The sequence below is a fragment of the Lonchura striata genome, chromosome 23 (assembly GCF_050655825.1).
Source record: "Lonchura striata isolate lonStrDom1 chromosome 23, ASM5065582v1, whole genome shotgun sequence".
NCBI lineage: Eukaryota > Metazoa > Chordata > Aves > Passeriformes > Estrildidae > Lonchura > Lonchura striata.
In genome coordinates, this window is record NC_140725.1 from 4817418 (window position 1) to 4832626 (window position 15209).

The 15209-nt window shown below is 45.6% G+C and overlaps 1 protein-coding gene across 1 annotated transcript; it reads left to right on the forward strand.

Annotated features, from left to right (window-relative positions):
• The first annotated feature begins 202 nt into the window (after positions 1-202).
• On the forward strand, positions 203-12601 carry AGO4 (argonaute RISC component 4). Its single transcript, XM_021554752.4, has 18 exons — positions 203-446; positions 2994-3159; positions 3806-3926; positions 4887-5068; positions 5455-5591; positions 5671-5805; positions 5966-6053; positions 6482-6629; positions 6706-6825; positions 7044-7172; positions 7323-7456; positions 7929-8113; positions 8360-8519; positions 9469-9784; positions 10068-10202; positions 10966-11067; positions 11282-11481; positions 11575-12601. Exons 1-18 carry the CDS (start codon positions 428-430, stop codon positions 11681-11683), a joined length of 2586 nt encoding a protein of 861 aa, XP_021410427.1. The 5' UTR covers positions 203-427; the 3' UTR covers positions 11684-12601.
• Positions 12602-15209: the final 2608 nt, after the last annotated feature.

The window sequence follows — 15209 nt, forward strand, 5'->3', positions numbered from 1 at the left end:
CGGCGGCGCCGGGCAGCGCGGAGCGGCCTCTTCCTCCCTCCCTTCTCCTCCTCCTTTTCCTCCTCTTCCTCCTCTTCCTCCTCCTCCTCCTCCTCATCCCCGGCCCGGGAGCGCGCTCGGGCGCGTGCTGGCGGCGGCGGGGGCGCGCGCGGGCTCGGCGGGGGCGCAGCGCGGGGATTGTTCGCGCCGCCGCTCGGGGAAGCGGAACGCGGGGAGCGCTCCCCGCCGCGCCCCCGCTGCCTCCTCCTCATCCTCCTCCTCGGCCGCCGCCGCCTCCCGCCCCGCCGCCCCCGTGTCCGCGCCGGACTCCCACCCCGCCGCCAATATTCCCGAGATCAAGCGCTACGCGGCGGCGGCGGGGCCGGCGGCGGGGCCCGGGGCGGGCGGCGGGGCCGGCGGCGAGAGCAGCGAGGCCGCCACCGCCGCCATGGAGGCGCTGGGACCCGGTGAGAGGCGCGGGGGGGCGCGGGGGCCGCGGCCTGCCGGGCCGTGACGGCGGGGGAAGGAGGCCGCGGGCCCGGCGGGGCTCCCCGGCTCCGGCGGGGCCCGCTCCCAGCCCGCCCGGCGCGGAGGAGCCGCAGCGGGGCGCGAAACTTTGCGCGGTGGGTGCGGGGGCCCTCACGGCCTCACTGCTGCCGGGGACACCGGGGATGCGCCTCGCCCTCGGCGGGGAGGACGGGACGGGCTGGGAGCGGGACAGCCACAGCGAGGGGACGGGGCCGGGCAGGGCTGTAGTGTCACAGCCATGCGCGCCCTGCAACCTGTGCAGTGACAAGTTTTGTATTTGACATTGAGTTATTTCGGAGAGTTTAAGGTGATGCTGTCTGAAAATCCAGCTGTTTATTTCTTTAACAAACTTCGCTTAAATATTGGTGGGTTTTTGCATGTGGTGCTTTCCTGCTTGTGTCCTATTCCATGATTATTCTCCCGTCAAATGCCTGCAGGATGTATTTCTAGCCCTCAGTGGCCTGTACACCTGACCCATCAAGTTCCCATTCAAACGATTGGTATAAGCGAAGTGATACTAATTTTGGTGTGATAGAAAACGTTTATTGACACAAAGGTGCAATTCCAGAAGAATCCAGAGTTTGAGGTAGTGAGGGCTGACTCAGAGCCTGCTGTATGTGTGTGATGTATCGTGGCCTCCCTGAGTTCCAGCTGGAGAAGCAGATTCTCTTTCAGTTTTGAAAACTGCTTCCTGTCTGAAGCAATTCAGTTGAGGTGCTTAGTACATAATGGTTGTAGGGTAAGAGAAATTAAAATATAACAGCACATACAACACTAGTCAGGCTGATAAGATAAAAATCCTGTGACACCAGGGCAGCCTGGCTTCAAATGGGAAAACAATTTGTAGCTGATTCTCTAGAATCCTTTAAGAAATAACTTTAGGAAGGAGGAGATGTAAGTTTTATTTCCTTTGGTCAGAACAGAGGGCAGCATTGCCGTGCTTGTCTGCACAACATGTCAATAGCAAGGGAGGAAAATGGGTAAATATAGTTGTCATTTAATCTCTTGCAGGAGGTCAGTGCCTGCACTTCCTTCAGACTAATTAGCATGGGATTAATGGATCATCTCTCGTATCCAAATAAGCACAGCAAACTTTGATTGCCCTCAATGATTCATGCTTGTCAAGACAGCTGTAGTTTTTTTAAACAATAAACTGTAACTTTTTTAAACACTAACTGTACCCTACAACTGGTCTGACCATGACGGAGCATGATCCGTCAGGTGGGTGTGGAGCCAGGAACATGTCTTGTGGGATATCTGTCCCCAGTAACCCCCTGCCACTGCAACTTGGGAGAGCTGACACTGCAGTGGGCTTCAGCTGCTCTGTGTTCCATCTGCTTAAAAATATTCCAGGGCTGGAGTCCTTAGGTTGGTAATTTTATTCAATTATGCAGTAGCCAATGGCTGGCTTTTAAATCCAGTATGGAATCTCCTGGGACTTGGTCCTGGGTTTAGTTTATGGTTGTGTTAAAGTTTATTGCTGCACCCTGAAGTGTACCCAAATAGGAGTCACGTAGCTCTCCTTTCTCCTGGTACAAACTCTGAGATTTTGTCATACATGGATGCTATCAGGTTATAATGCTAAATTTGCCCTAAGTTTTATGATAGGTTTATTATTGCATTCTAGTGAGTGCTTGCCCTCTCCTTTGCTACTCTACGGCAGAGGGAAGACACTTTGATCACACTGAGCCTTGCTCAGATATAGACAAACCCATGAAAATATACCAATGTCATTTGCTTTATGTGCGGTGTCAGCTGAGGCTCTGATCGATTTAAAAAATAGTCAGTTTAATCTCGTTAACATGGTATCTCAGATCTTAACACTTTGAGGAGGGTAACTAAAGGCTTCCCTAGTGACCAGCTTGCGTGTGAGTAATGCTTCCAGGCCTCTAATAATTTCCTCCTTAGATCTGTTCCTGAAGCTCTTCTTTTGTCCCAATAAAATCTCTCTTCCATGTCTGTAGGAGTCCATACCTGTCTAATGCTTTCTCTCTTATCCTTCTACTTAGAGGAAAGCCTAAACCTTTCCTCACTCTTGTCTTTACATTGGAATTTTAAATTGGATCGTTGATGTCTGAACTTTAAGCTTGTAGTGAAAACGACAAAATGTGGCTTCTGTGGCTGTTGGTTTGTTTTAGAAATAGAGGTAGGGATGTATTTATCTTTGCATTACGTGAAAATACATAATATCGGTATGGTTTCATTCCCTCTCAGGACTCTGTGAAGTTCTTAACCACAGTCATGAATAAATGCCACTACAATTTTAAGAATGGTTTGTTGCACCTACCTATACATACTTTAAGGAACACATTTTTTACCTTGAAGTTCTGAGCAGCTGGAAGGCTGAGCCTCTTTGAACACCTCTGTTTTCAGCCTCAAAAAGCTTAAGATTTTTTCCTGCCCAGTCAAAAGGTCACCCATAGCACACCAGAGAGGTGCATGGAGTGAGCCATCACATCTCACACGTATTTATTTGACTTTCCTAGGGCCCCCAACCAGCCTTTTCCAGCCTCCCCGTCGCCCAGGCCTGGGCACTGTTGGGAAACCCATCCGGCTCCTGGCCAACCACTTCCAGGTTCAGATCCCCAAGATTGATGTTTATCACTATGATGTAGATATCAAACCAGAGAAACGCCCCCGAAGAGTCAACAGGTAGGAGTTACTTAATAAAGGTTTATTGATTTAAATTAAGTGTACTTACCTGATGTAAGGAATCTGTGCATCCTAGGAGTTCTCCATCTGCTAAAGGCCTTTCTGTGTTTGTACTGTTGCTTTTCAGTGAACTGTAATATTCTTGCAACTGGCCTGTAATCTGGAAGGCTCTGGGAAATGTACTGAGCATTGACCTCCAGCTGGTTTTATTTTACAGCCTACAAGTCAATGTCCCTGGTAATTGTTCCTCAGTCTGTTACACAAACTTGTAGCAGCTGACGGGAGGCATTTCAGTTTGTAGATTTTGGAGTTCAGATTTGGATCAATCCATAGAGTGCTCCCATTCACCCCAAGTCTTATGAGTTGCCTGCTCCTATGTGAGAACATCTCTCCAGGTTCCTCTGCTTGTTTTGGCTGTAGCTCTGCTGACAGCACAGATACCTGTACAGACACCTGTGTGTGCCACTTGGGTGTCTTAACCTGGAGGTGACATTCACAGCTTCTGGTGTGACCTCGGGGTGCTTTCGTGCATTACTGTTTTCTATATCTTGCTCCTTTAAGAAAAAGTGAAAAAATAATTTTAAATTGTGTAAGCCCAGTACTGAATTTTCTGTTCTTCCACTTAACTCAATGAATCACTGCCTAGGGAGGTGGTGGATACGATGGTGAGGCACTTCAAGATGCAGATATTTGGGGATCGGCAGCCTGGGTACGATGGGAAGCGGAACATGTACACAGCACACCCCTTACCCATTGGCAGGGACAGAGTAAGTGTTGCTTTAACTCTTCCACAGGAAAACTGTTACAGTGTCATTGGAAAAGTGTTCTTTTGTTGACATAAACCCAAAATACTGTCACACCTATTGGTGAAGTCTTGGAAATTACAATCAGGACCAGTCAGGGACTCTAGGAGCTCGCTGGTGTTTTACTGAAGTTTGTGTCTTTGGATTTCTAATTCCCAGTTCTTCAGCTGCAGAATATCACAAGACATGAGAACTACATTTTGCTCTTATAGCTGCAAGGAGACTATTTTTCTTTCACCCTGGTGGGAACTTCCTTTTCCTTGACCCTTGTTCTGTTGCTGAATGATAAAGTCATTGTAGCTGATGATGACTCTGGTTGGGTTTGTTTGTGCTGTGGAGATACATCCTTGTGCTCCTGGAACAACCAGATCAGCTGTTCCTGCCTTGCATGTGCACCCCAGCTCTAAACAAAACTTCTCCCCAACTACTGATCCTCCCAAGGGGTCTGGTCATTGTTGTGCCTTGGAGGATGTCCAGAATGAGTTCACAGTTACTCTCTGGGCTGTGGGGTGTGAGAATCATCCCAAGTGCTGCACCAGAACTCTGAGATTTGTGTTTCTCAGCGAGTCTGCTTTATGACCAAAAGGTTTTCTTGCCTTGCCATTTGGTTCACAAAACATCTTGCTAATAATTGGCTGACTTAAAATGACTCACTGTTCTCCAGAGCTTTGATGTCACCATACTAATCACTGCTTAAAATTTACATTTAAAGATACTTCAGTGCAATTTCTCAAATGAATAAATGACAAACTTTCAAAGTCCTGAGGGAACCAATTGTAATATTTTAAGATCATTACATAAACTAATAATCAAAAATAACAGATTCAAAGGACACCTAGGAGGATATTGTACCATTGCTGAGTGTTGTGTCTGTCTGCAATCCATAACAAAAGCTTGTGCTTAATTTTCTTGTGCCTGTGGCAGGTGGATATGGAGGTTACACTTCCAGGAGAGGGGAAGGACCAGACATTTAAGGTTTCCATTCAGTGGGTGTCAGTTGTCAGCCTTCAGATGCTGCTGGAAGCTCTGGCAGGGCACTTGAATGAAGTTCCTGAAGATTCTGTACAGGCACTGGATGTAATCACCCGGCACCTTCCCTCCATGAGGTGGGTACTTGTGGGGCCTTCCCGACTGGATATGTCTTCTATCCATCTTAACCTTTGTTTTTGTTATTCCATGATGCTGCTCTGCTGCCCATTACAGTCCTGTGGTAGAAGGGATGAGGGATACAGCCATGTAATTCAACACCTGCCTTACAAATTTGCACTAGAATAGGGAAATGTGATCTGAACTAGACTTGTGTCTGCTGGTCATATTTCTGACAGGAATTTGCTGCACCCTTTCCAGCTGCCCTGTCAGACAAGGCTTTGTGTGCTTGCCATAAATCAGCTCTGACAGTTATAACATGTGTAGAAATGTGTTTTACACACTATAGTTTAAAAAGTATATCAGAAAAAAATGATCGGAGTATTTATTTTCCTTTTTTTTCCAGGTACACCCCTGTGGGTCGCTCCTTTTTCTCCCCTCCTGAAGGTTATTACCACCCCCTGGGAGGGGGCAGGGAGGTCTGGTTTGGCTTCCACCAGTCGGTCCGTCCTGCCATGTGGAACATGATGCTCAACATCGATGGTGTGTAGGAGATTCTGTCTCACTCATCTAGCAGAGTTCTTTATGCTTCCCAGTTAATTGCCCTGTCTTTTTATCTCAGTGTCAGCGACTGCTTTCTATCGTGCCCAGCCTATCATTGAGTTCATGTGCGAGGTCTTGGACATCCAGAACATCAGTGAACAAAGCAAACCTCTGACAGACTCCCAGCGTGTCAAGTTTACCAAAGAAATCAGAGGTAAAAGCTTGTCCTAAAGCTGCTGCAAGAAAATATTGAAACCTACTCATAATATGTCGTAATGAAAACATGCAAGGCACATGTAGAGCTGGGCTGTTCCCTTTTTTCCTTCATCCTCTTCAAAGGCGATCCCTGAATTTGTTTTGTGTTCTATTTTCAGGTCTAAAAGTAGAGGTGACCCACTGTGGCCAGATGAAGAGAAAATACCGAGTTTGCAATGTTACCCGGCGACCAGCCAGCCACCAGACGTATGTATCAAGCACTGCCTGACAGTTCTTAAAATCTCCAACCTATTAAATATATCTGGAATATATTTGGTATATTGTTTATGCAGGAATAGTTGATTGTGGAGGTGAAGCAGCTGTGTGGCTTTACAGGAATGCTTAGTCTTAGTGCAGTAGAGGAACAGTGTGGGTTTTGACTACTTTTTTATTTCCTTCCACCCAGGAAAACTGAGCTATATCCTGGCTTTTAAATACAGTTATCAAAAGATCCTATTTTTAAAATAGCTAAAATATGAGAAATTTGGTATATTGTCTAAAATCTTTTCATAGAAGAGATCCCATACCTAAGGAAAATAGAGATTTGCTAAAAGTAGTCTGGAATAGGTTTTTTGTACCATTTTTTCCTTTTAAAATGTCTGACAAAGTCTAACCAGAACAAATGTCATTTCTAGGTTCCCTCTGCAGCTGGAGAATGGGCAAGCCATGGAGTGCACAGTAGCTCAGTATTTTAAGCAGAAATACAGTCTGCAGCTGAAATACCCTCACCTGCCTTGTCTCCAAGTGGGACAGGAGCAGAAGCACACATACCTGCCACTGGAGGTAAGGATTCAAGTCCTGCACTGTGGGGTGTCCTCTGTTCAATGGTGTCACAGCACCTCTCCCTGCTCCTGTGCAGGTGTGTAACATCGTGGCAGGCCAGAGGTGCATCAAGAAGCTGACAGACAATCAGACCTCGACCATGATAAAAGCAACAGCCAGGTCTGCTCCAGACAGGCAGGAGGAGATCAGCAGACTAGTGAGTATTTTTCCAGCTGCACAGTCTGTGTTTGTCACTTCTCATGGCTTTTCCAGAGCATTGGAGCAGGTGATGTTTAGGAGCATGACCAAGAGAGAAGTTAAAAAATCTGTCTTGGTTAAAACAAATACTTCTAAACAGAAAGGCTGTTGATGACAAAGAGGACAGAGTCACTTGAAGCTTTAGTGTAGTGACATCAGTACTTTTCGTGTCCCCAGGTGAAGAGTAACAGTATGGTTGGTGGGCCTGATCCGTATCTGAAGGAGTTTGGAATTGTTGTCCATAATGAAATGACAGAGCTGACAGGCAGAGTTCTGCCAGCCCCAATGCTGCAGTATGGAGGCAGGGTGAGTTTCCATGTCTTGTAAAACTCCTTATCCTGAGGTTACTGAAATTTGTGAGGTATTTTGGGTATCTTCTCATGAGGCTTACTCTGGTGGGCTACAGTCAAAATGCAGCAGCATTTGATTTCTAATTTGCCTTTGATTTTTACCTAGAACAAGACTGTGGCCACACCAAACCAAGGCGTGTGGGACATGAGAGGGAAACAGTTCTATGCTGGCATTGAGATTAAAGTTTGGGCTGTTGCCTGTTTTGCTCCTCAAAAACAATGCAGGGAAGACTTGCTGAAGTAAGTATTTTCCTATTTATTCAGGATTCCATGTCAAGGTGTATTTTTCTCATGTTTCTGAAAGGTGATGTGTGGTATAAATTGATTTTCCCCTGCCCTTCAAATTACTCTACAGAATCCTAAAGAGATTCTGTGGACCACTGATTGTTAAAAATCGTGGTTGCAATAATGCTCAGATAAATTAGGTGAATAGGTGAAAAATTCCAGAGCATCAGTATTAGTTTGGGAGTCTGCCTGAGGATGTTTATCTCAAATGTCTGTTTCTGTATGGCTTGTAAAACTAAAACTTGTAAAACTGATGACCTTCCTCAGAGAGGATTAGAATTATATTAGTGAATTTCTGATGGGAATAGAATTGCCAAAAAATAGTTACTGTAGTGCTGTGAAATAGCAGAAACAGTGTAGATCTGGTTGATAAAACTGATGAGTGAACCATAGTGAGAAGGCCAGCACAAACCCACTTCTATTTCAGGAGTTTCACAGACCAGCTGCGCAAGATCTCCAAGGACGCCGGCATGCCGATCCAGGGCCAGCCCTGCTTCTGCAAGTACGCCCAGGGTGCAGACAGTGTGGAGCCCATGTTCAAACACTTAAAGCTGACTTATGTTGGCCTGCAGCTCATCGTCGTGATTCTGCCTGGGAAGACGCCTGTGTACGGTATGGAGAAGGGGCTGTAAAGTGATCAGGAGTTGTACTGCGAGTGGGTGGCAGGAAGGAGGCAGAGGAGGCGGTGGGTTCTCTTTAAAAAAGATTGGAGCTGGTTTGTCAGGCCTGGTTGGAGAAGTTATATATTACCAAAGAGCAAACTGAACCTTTGTCAGTGAAGTTTCAAGGATCTGAATTACAGTAACATTTGAAAAAAATAAGAGCAAGCAGGAACCACTGCCTTATTTTCTGTCCCAGCTGAAGTCAAGCGGGTTGGAGATACTCTTCTAGGCATGGCCACACAGTGTGTTCAAGTAAAGAACGTGGTCAAAACCTCTCCACAAACACTGTCCAACCTGTGTCTGAAGATCAATGCCAAGCTCGGAGGAATCAACAATGTGCTGGTACCTCATCAAAGGTGAGATTCAATTAAAAGCTCTTCATAATGTCTGCATTGTCAAGGAAAATGGTGTTATTTTGTTGTGTTTGCTAAAATTATACTTTCCAAAATAAAACATGCTTTAGAAATTTCCACAGTCTAGAGTGGACAGTGGAGGATATGTCTGCATATCCTGCATAAGACCTGAGCCAAGGGAAGTCAGAGCCATCAAACTCACCAAAGTTTTTTCCTGTCTCTTTCCTGCTGTTTCACTCAGTTTCACTTAGTGTACCTTTTCCTCTTGCCACCTCCAAAAGCATCCTGTATTTGCATTCAAATTGAAAGAGGAGTGAGGAGGAGTGATTGGGAATCAATGCTTGTAACTTGGTCTGCCTTTGATCCTGTCCTTGTCACTCTCTTTTCTTTCTGGACTGTAAGTGCTGGAGGCAGAGAATTTTGCCCTTAAAGACTCTCACAGGTTTTATTTCCGTTCAGTGCTTTGGATGCACCTTCTTCAGCTGTAATGGTGTTTTGTTCCTGGCCCTCTTTCTTTTTGCTGTTATTTATTATTATGAGTTGATAACAGGCCATCTCTCCTCTCAAGTCAGGGTGAGGAAGTTGGGGTTATTTAGCCTGGAGAAGAGAAGGTTGTGTGAAAACCTCACAGCACCTTCCAGTGTCCGAAAGGGTCAACAAGGAGGCCAGAGAGGGACTGTAGTAATGGCTTCAAATTAAAAGAGAGTATGTCTAGATTAGAGATTAGGAAGGAATTGTTCCCTGTGAGGGTGGTGAGGCCCTGACACAAGGTGCCTAGAGAAGCTGTGGCTGCACCATCCCTGGAAGTGTTCAAAGCCAGGTTGGACAGGGCTTGGAGCAACCGAGGTTAGGGTGGGGTGGGTGGAAGTGGCTGGGCTTTAAGGTCTTTTCCAACCCTAACCCTTCCGTAATTCTGTTATTCTAACTAATAAACCTTGATGTTATCAAACAGGCCCTCGGTGTTCCAGCAGCCAGTGATCTTTTTGGGAGCAGATGTCACTCACCCTCCCGCCGGGGACGGGAAGAAGCCGTCCATCGCGGCCGTGGTGGGCAGCATGGACGGGCACCCCAGCCGCTACTGCGCCACGGTGCGCGTGCAGACCTCGCGCCAGGAGACCTCCCAGGAGCTGCTCTACAGCCAGGAGGTGATCCAGGACCTGACCAACATGGTGCGGGAGCTGTTGATCCAGTTCTACAAATCCACTCGTTTCAAGCCCACGAGGATCATTTACTACAGAGGGGGAGTGTCGGAAGGACAGATGAAACAGGTGTTGCCTGATAATTTTTTGTTGCTCATGAGAAAGGGATTGGTATACAGTTATGTGGATTATAACAGATTGACCATTGAAAAAATGTATTTATTTATGTGTGGATTATATTTTTTATTCCAAAAATTAAGTTTCCTTAAATTGTCCTGGACAAGCACAATTGTCCTGGGCAAGCACAATTTACCAGTCTGGTAGTGTCCTTACCATGCGGTACACAGGTGACAAAATAATCAAATACTTACTGAATTCATCGCATAATAATTAAATTATTGTCTGCTTGTAGGTTGCTTGGCCAGAGCTGATCGCCATCCGGAAGGCCTGCATTAGTTTGGAAGAAGATTATAGACCTGGAATAACCTACATTGTTGTGCAGAAAAGGCATCACACCAGGCTGTTCTGTGCTGACAAAACTGAAAGGGCAAGTACTGACTCCGTGAGGGGGAGGTGATGGCACAGGAAAGTGGGATTGTTTGATTCAGTGGGGTGGGATCTGTCTTGCCCACTAAAGCTGTAAAGCAGCAGCAGTACTGGGTGGTGACAGGCTTTCTCTACCAAAATAACCAGTTCCTCCTTTTTTTATTGCTCTACATCAGCTAGAACAGCTTGTTCCCCCTTTTGGAATAGGTGTGCTCAGTATCCCAGTATTTGTGTACCTGGAGATGTATCCTGGGTTTTTATAGCCCAGGATTCCTGATGATGAGCTAACCTGGCTGTTCACTCTGTTCCCTGTTCTGTCTCCGTGTGCATCTAAGATGTGCCTGTGGCACAAATCCACAGGTCAGCTGAGGAACCTTCTTTAGGGAAGTGCTTGATCTGAGATTTGCTTAAAAACCCAGATCTCCAGGGTGTGAGAGCAAACAAGGGTATGAAATAAATTTATCTCAGGAACCTGCATTTTCAGATCCTGAATTACTTGTGTAGGCTTTATCCCACTCTGCAGTTTTAATGGTACTGGCAAGGGTTTTATTTTCCTCTGATGACACACCAGCTGGATTTGGCAAAGTTTCTAAAAATGAATTCACAGAGAACATTTTCATTCCTCCTGTGTAAACGACCTTAATATTTTTTCACCTTTCTGAGCAGTAAATTCTCCAGCAGCTTTCAATAGAGCCTATCTTTGAAAGCATTTTCGGGTCACTTCCAAAAAAGCCCATGGACTAATAATAAACCTTTCTCACTAGGTGGGTAAAAGTGGCAACGTACCAGCAGGCACTACTGTGGACAGCACCATCACACATCCTTCTGAATTTGACTTTTACCTCTGTAGCCATGCAGGAATTCAGGTAATGTCAGCTCTGCTGTGCTCAGGCTGTGCAACTAAATCTTTGTAGTTGTCCCCATGGGAAAAGTAATTTCTGTTTGTCGCTTGGCAGACTCAGAGTTTGTCGGTGCCTGCTTGGCACTGACTTCTCAGTGCCTGCTGGAAGGTGCAGCCTGCAGCTACCATCTCTGTCCTTGCTGTTGCTCTCCAGCTGACTGCTCACCTGTTCTCTGCAGGGAACCAGCCGGCCCTCCCACTACCAGGTGTTGTGGGATGACAACTGTTTCACAGCAGACGAGCTGCAGCTGCTGACGTACCAGCTGTGCCACACATATGTGCGCTGCACCCGCTCCGTCTCCATCCCCGCGCCCGCCTACTACGCCAGGCTGGTGGCCTTTCGGGCCAGGTACCATCTTGTGGACAAGGATCACGACAGGTAAGGAATGGCATCATCATCCTGGTAAGCAGGTAGTGAAGCTGAGCTCTGCTGCTTGTCCCAAGTTGCTCATGGGTGTGTGTCTGCTCACAGCGCTGAGGGCAGCCACGTGTCGGGGCAGAGCAACGGCCGCGATCCGCAGGCGCTGGCCAAGGCTGTGCAGATCCACCACGACACCCAGCACACCATGTATTTCGCTTGAGAGCACCTGGGAAGATGAGGCAAAACAACTACCCATGCAGTCCTGAAGTGTTTGGCAATCTCCTGCTCTACCCAGGGCCGGGGGATTTCGGACTGCCCACTACCAGCAGCTCCGGACAGTCGCACTGAATCTGTTCTTCACTGCAACGTCTGATGCACCAACACAATTGAGCCATTTGTTTCATTGTTTTCTGTACTAGAAATCCATAGACTTGTCTTTTCTGATGCATTGGACTGAATTTTTACCTCAAAGCGCAAAGGCCGATCATCCTGAAATTTTTCAAGGAGTTGGCACGAAAGGTTTCTATCAAATCTTTTGCTAGCTGTGGTTTTTTTCAGTTCTCCTCATCCCATGAGCTGACGGTGACTGCTGCTCTGTCTCCGTGCCCTGCTTCGTGAGTATGATGTGATGGCAAAATGTTTTATCCAGCTCGCTGTAATCCTTCTGTCGTGTGGGGCCATAAATTTTTTTATGGAGATTTTAGACTTCACTACTGTAAATGCCTTTTAACAAACATAACTTTCACAGGTATTGCAGTTTTTTGTCAGTTTTACTAATTATCTTTTTAATCTCTGCAGACTTGGGCTGCAAAGCAATTGCACTATACTGCGAGTTAATAGGTGGTTCTTGTTCTGTGAATGTGTAATATAACCAATAGTGATGCCTGTCAGTAGATTTTAATGATAATGGTTATAAATAATACTGCCATGGTATCGTAACAAGTACTGAACCATCATTTCCCCCCTCTAAAAATGATAAAACAAAAAAAAAAAATTTAGCTTTTAGGTATTTTGCAAACTTTTACTAAAGTGCCCACTTTATGCTGCTGTGTGGTTTGATAAATCTAAGTGATTTTAAAACTTTTTTCTCATAGAAGGTTTAACTTTGGCAATAAATCTTTGTTTTTTAAGCCCCCCAGTGTAATTTTCTAGCTGAGGATTGTGCATGAGTTTAACCAACATTCTCGTGTCGTTTTCTGAACACACAATTTGGCAGTTTCTGAAACAAATTAGAAAAGACACATTTCCATGCTTTTTTTAAGGATTATTTTTAACTGTTTTATATTCACTGTTGGTGTCCTGTCTAGAACATTTTTTATAAGCTTGGAAACTGGGTGTTCCGTGTAGGAAAGGCCAACGTGTGCAGTTGAAATGTATTGTGTGGCAGGCAACCTGAGGACTTGTACCAGCATTTTGAACTGTTTTTTTCCTGGGAATTTGGGTTGCCCACACAACTGCATTTACGGCATGTTGAACCCGTGTGAGTCTCAAATGCTGATTCTGTCCTAGCCTAGAAATTAGGGTTTTTAATCTGCTTGGCTTTTTTCAGCTGCAACCTGTAATCCAGAACAGGGACCTGGTTTCCCTGGTATATTCCTGTAATCCATGAACGTAGTAATTTAAGACTAGATTCCTTATTGTATACCTGAGTTAGTGCAGATTAAAGCTTATTCCTAAACTGAGGAGGAGTTTAAGAAGCCCAAGGATTGCACTGTGGTCTCTGATACTTGTGTGGGGTTTGCTGCTAAGTTGTCTGCTGTCCCAAAGCTTAGGAACCAGCCCCCTCCAAATTTCAGCAATAGGAAATGCTGTTTCCTTCAGTCTTTAAGCTTGTAAATAAATGAAAGTTTACATTTCTAAATGCTGTTGTTTTCAGTTGTACCAGAGTACACTGAACATCTTCAAACAGTTTTATAACCTCCTTACCAGTACTATGTCTCATAAATTAAGTTTAACCTCTTTTCATTTCTGTTAAAAATGGGACTGAAGTGAATCCTGCTCCTGGCATGTGCCAAGACAGGTTTAGATTGAAAAAAACAAAAAGATTCTTTTACATTTTTTAACTTTTTTTTTAAAGAATACCTCACTTGTGTAATAAAATCAGGACATGTGGGTGGGAGACTGACCGCTGCTTTTCTCAGTACTCGTTCAGGGAGAAGACACAAAAACCCTTTTTAGAGTGAACTCTGACTGACCCAACACACACGGAGAACCTTGGCACCTTGAAAAGCACCTGAGCACCTGTTGGAGGTGGTAGGATCCAAGATCCCTGATTTGAGTTTGTGCACTAGGAATGGGGCTGGTTTAACAAGGGTGCATAAAAAATGAACTTTATCACCAATTAGTTGTCCAGTGCCAAGCACTCCTGGTTGAGACTGAGGGAAGGGAGAGCCTCTCCTTGGTTTGCCTGTGACTGGATATTTGACCTCAGACCAGGTGGAGCATCAGCCCCTGGTGAGCCCTGGGCCAGCACCCGAGCGGGGCTGGTGTGAGCCCACCCCGGGCACAGGGCTGGAGTTTTGGGGGGAAAGCACTGAAGTTCAGGATCCAAGTTGCAGCAGTGCTGCCCTAGGTAGGTCTGAGCCCAAGTCTGGAGGACTTGAGGACCTGAGTGAGCCCTGTGGGCCTGAGTGACTCGTTCTGCATGTGTCAATCAATGGGAAGATGTGCATTCTGTAGCTGTAGTTTTAGGGTGTTTTGATTTTTGTTTTTTGGGTTTTTTTTTATAAATAAAGCCTGTTGGCCACTGTTTAGCTCTGTGGTGTGAAAGATTTTAAATGTAGCAAAGTTCAAAGAGTTGGGGAAGGGGGTGGTTGATATATATTAAAAAATATTTTAAAAAAGGGTGGGGGGAGGGGGCAGAAATCCTGTTTTCCACCTGGTTCTGCTTGCTTTGTCCCTGCTGAGTTCTGAAGAAGCTCTGGCAATCCCTAGTTAGCCTGTCTCCAGCAGTCTGGCTCTTGTATTGCTGTGAGTTCCCCGGGTGCCTGGAGCTCCATCCAAAGGGCACTGCAGAGGTGGGTGCACGGGCTGTGCCGTGTCCAGCCTCGCTTGGCCCTTCGGATGGGGCAGGGCCCTGGCTCAGAGCTGGCATCTGACAGCCCCGACCCCTTTGTGGATGTGCTGTAGGAGTTTTCTTGCTCAATAGCGAGGGAGTGACTCTGCTTTCATTTTCAGAAGGCAGGGCCAGAGGGCATTGGCTCCATCCCGATCCTGATCCACTGCAAGGCTCTTTCCCTGTGCACTGGAGGAAAGATCTTGCACTAAATATCACTTACAGATTTTCTTAGACCTTGCTATTGACATTTTCATATTTCTATGTCTAGAGGCTGCAACTTCAATGTAAAATGTTTGCATTTGTTCAGTTTGACTTCTGATGTAATTTTTTGGTTTCTATATTGTTAGACTTGTAATGTTTCAAATGGTATTTTATTAACTTTGGACTGGATGTATGTCTCTAGCAATACGAGGTACTTTCTAAACTGTCCTGGGGCTCACAGCCCCATGTCGAGATAAGATGCTGGTCGTGTACAATTGCATTGTATTTTTTTTTTTTTTAGCCTGCAGGGATATTTTGTGTTCATGTGTCCAAAAATAATAATAATAATAATAAAAAAATTGGCATTCTCGTGCCAAATGTTCTGTTTTTCATTATTGCTGTCCAATAAATGCAATGTACAGAGTGAGCAACCAATACTGTTGCCTGTATACAAATGTCTTAAACTATTTAACTTTTAATTAAAACT

What these genes read in the sequence shown, in the direction of transcription:
- AGO4 (XM_021554752.4), top strand. An exon ending in CGCCCCCGAAGAGTCAACAG is followed by an intron (nt 3,160 to 3,805) that starts GTAGGAGTTACT and finishes ATCACTGCCTAG; the next exon opens with GGAGGTGGTGGATACGATGG. An exon ending in CGACCAGCCAGCCACCAGAC is followed by an intron (nt 6,054 to 6,481) that starts GTATGTATCAAG and finishes TGTCATTTCTAG; the next exon opens with GTTCCCTCTGCAGCTGGAGA.